Source organism: Geospiza fortis, unplaced genomic scaffold, assembly GCF_000277835.1.
Source record: "Geospiza fortis unplaced genomic scaffold, GeoFor_1.0 scaffold599, whole genome shotgun sequence".
Classification (NCBI taxonomy): Eukaryota; Metazoa; Chordata; class Aves; order Passeriformes; family Thraupidae; genus Geospiza; species Geospiza fortis.
In genome coordinates, this window is record NW_005054605.1 from 158,494 (window position 1) to 159,838 (window position 1,345).

At 55.2% G+C, this 1,345-nt stretch overlaps 1 protein-coding gene across 1 annotated transcript in view; it reads right to left on the reverse strand.

Moving 5' to 3' along the window:
* Positions 1 to 1,138: 1,138 nt before the first annotated feature.
* The window catches only part of LOC102033025 (adenylate cyclase type 6), a 23,320-nt gene continuing 23,113 nt past the window's right edge, over positions 1,139 to 1,345 (reverse strand). The window contains 1 exon segment of the mRNA XM_031064561.1: positions 1,139 to 1,150. Within this exon segment, the coding sequence (XP_030920421.1) occupies positions 1,139 to 1,150 (12 nt within the window).

Here is a 1,345-nt window from a genome sequence, read left to right on the forward strand (position 1 = left end):
AGGGGAGTCCGGGGCCAGGAGACCGGGGGAGAGGGGTCCCAGGCCAGGACTGGGGCGGTTCCCGAGCCAGGGGACCGGGGTGGGGGTCCCGGGACAGATCACCGGGGCACATCCCGGGCCAGGACCTGGGGGAGAGGGGGGTCCCGGGCCAGGACACCGGCCCCAAAACCGGAGGGGGAGAGGGGGAACGAGCCGGGACCGGGTGTGTTTTGGGTCCGGAGATGCCCACGGCAGGCCCGGTTTGATCCCAGAGCACCACCCTGGTTCCCCCGGCATCACCCGGTGCCCTCCCGGTTTCCCGTGCCCGGCATGAACCGACAGAGCCTCGACATCCCGGGAGGAGCCGCCTCCAAGAGGGGCTCCAAAAGAGGGCAGGGAAGCAAGGGATGGGCCTTGCCCAGAGCCTGAAATCTAAGAATTGGTCCCAAAACTGGACCAAATCGGTCCCCAAATCCTTGGAGAGGGTTTGGCAGCAGCAATTCCTCCTAAAAACAAGCTCGACGTGGAACAAGAGTTTCCCAAAAGCATCCAGAGACCACCCATTTATTGAAGGTCAGAAAAGTCAAGTCTGAAAAAGAAAGGAAATAGGGCTTTTTTTCCCAAATATTCAACCCAAACCATGGCAGGTCCCCTGGCCCTGGGCTGAGGTTTCAGGAGAAGCTGTTCCAGCTCAGCTGGGAACAGCCATGTGCCAATGTCGATTCCCTGAAGAGCTGCCCCGGGCACGGTGCCTACAGGACCAGCCTGGCACTTTCAGTGGGAAACCCTGCCCCCAAGGTTTCCAGAGGAAATCCAGGGGATCTGCAGGAAGGGAGCAAGGGATGGAGACAGGATCTCAAACCAAAACAGGTGCAGGGGCAAGGAAACACGAGCCATGGGAGGGAAAACAGCTCCCATCAACCTGGGATTCCCTCAGCCCCCCACATCCCTCCATCCCCCAAAAACTCAACACCAATGCCTCAAATGGAACCTCCCCCAAAAGTCCCCCTGGGCTCTGCCACAGCCCCTCGAAATTAAAAGGAACCAAACCACTGAGATATAAGTTAATGCTTAAATTATTTGTAAAACATCTTAAATTTTCTGTGACATATTTTAAATATCCCCCATGTTCCCCAGATGGGGGGGTCAAAGCCCAACACTAACTGGGAGCCTATGGGGGAAAGGGAGGAATAGAGAAAGGGTTCCTTATCCTTTCACAGCTTTTAACAACTAAATATCAATAATAAAAGTTATATTATAATAAAATAAGTTCTTCGTGAGGCAGTGGAGATCAAAAAGCCCTTGGAAAAGCCCCGCAGGTTTGGGCTCGGGCTCTGGACTCAGTAGTAAAAAGGGGGAGGGGTTA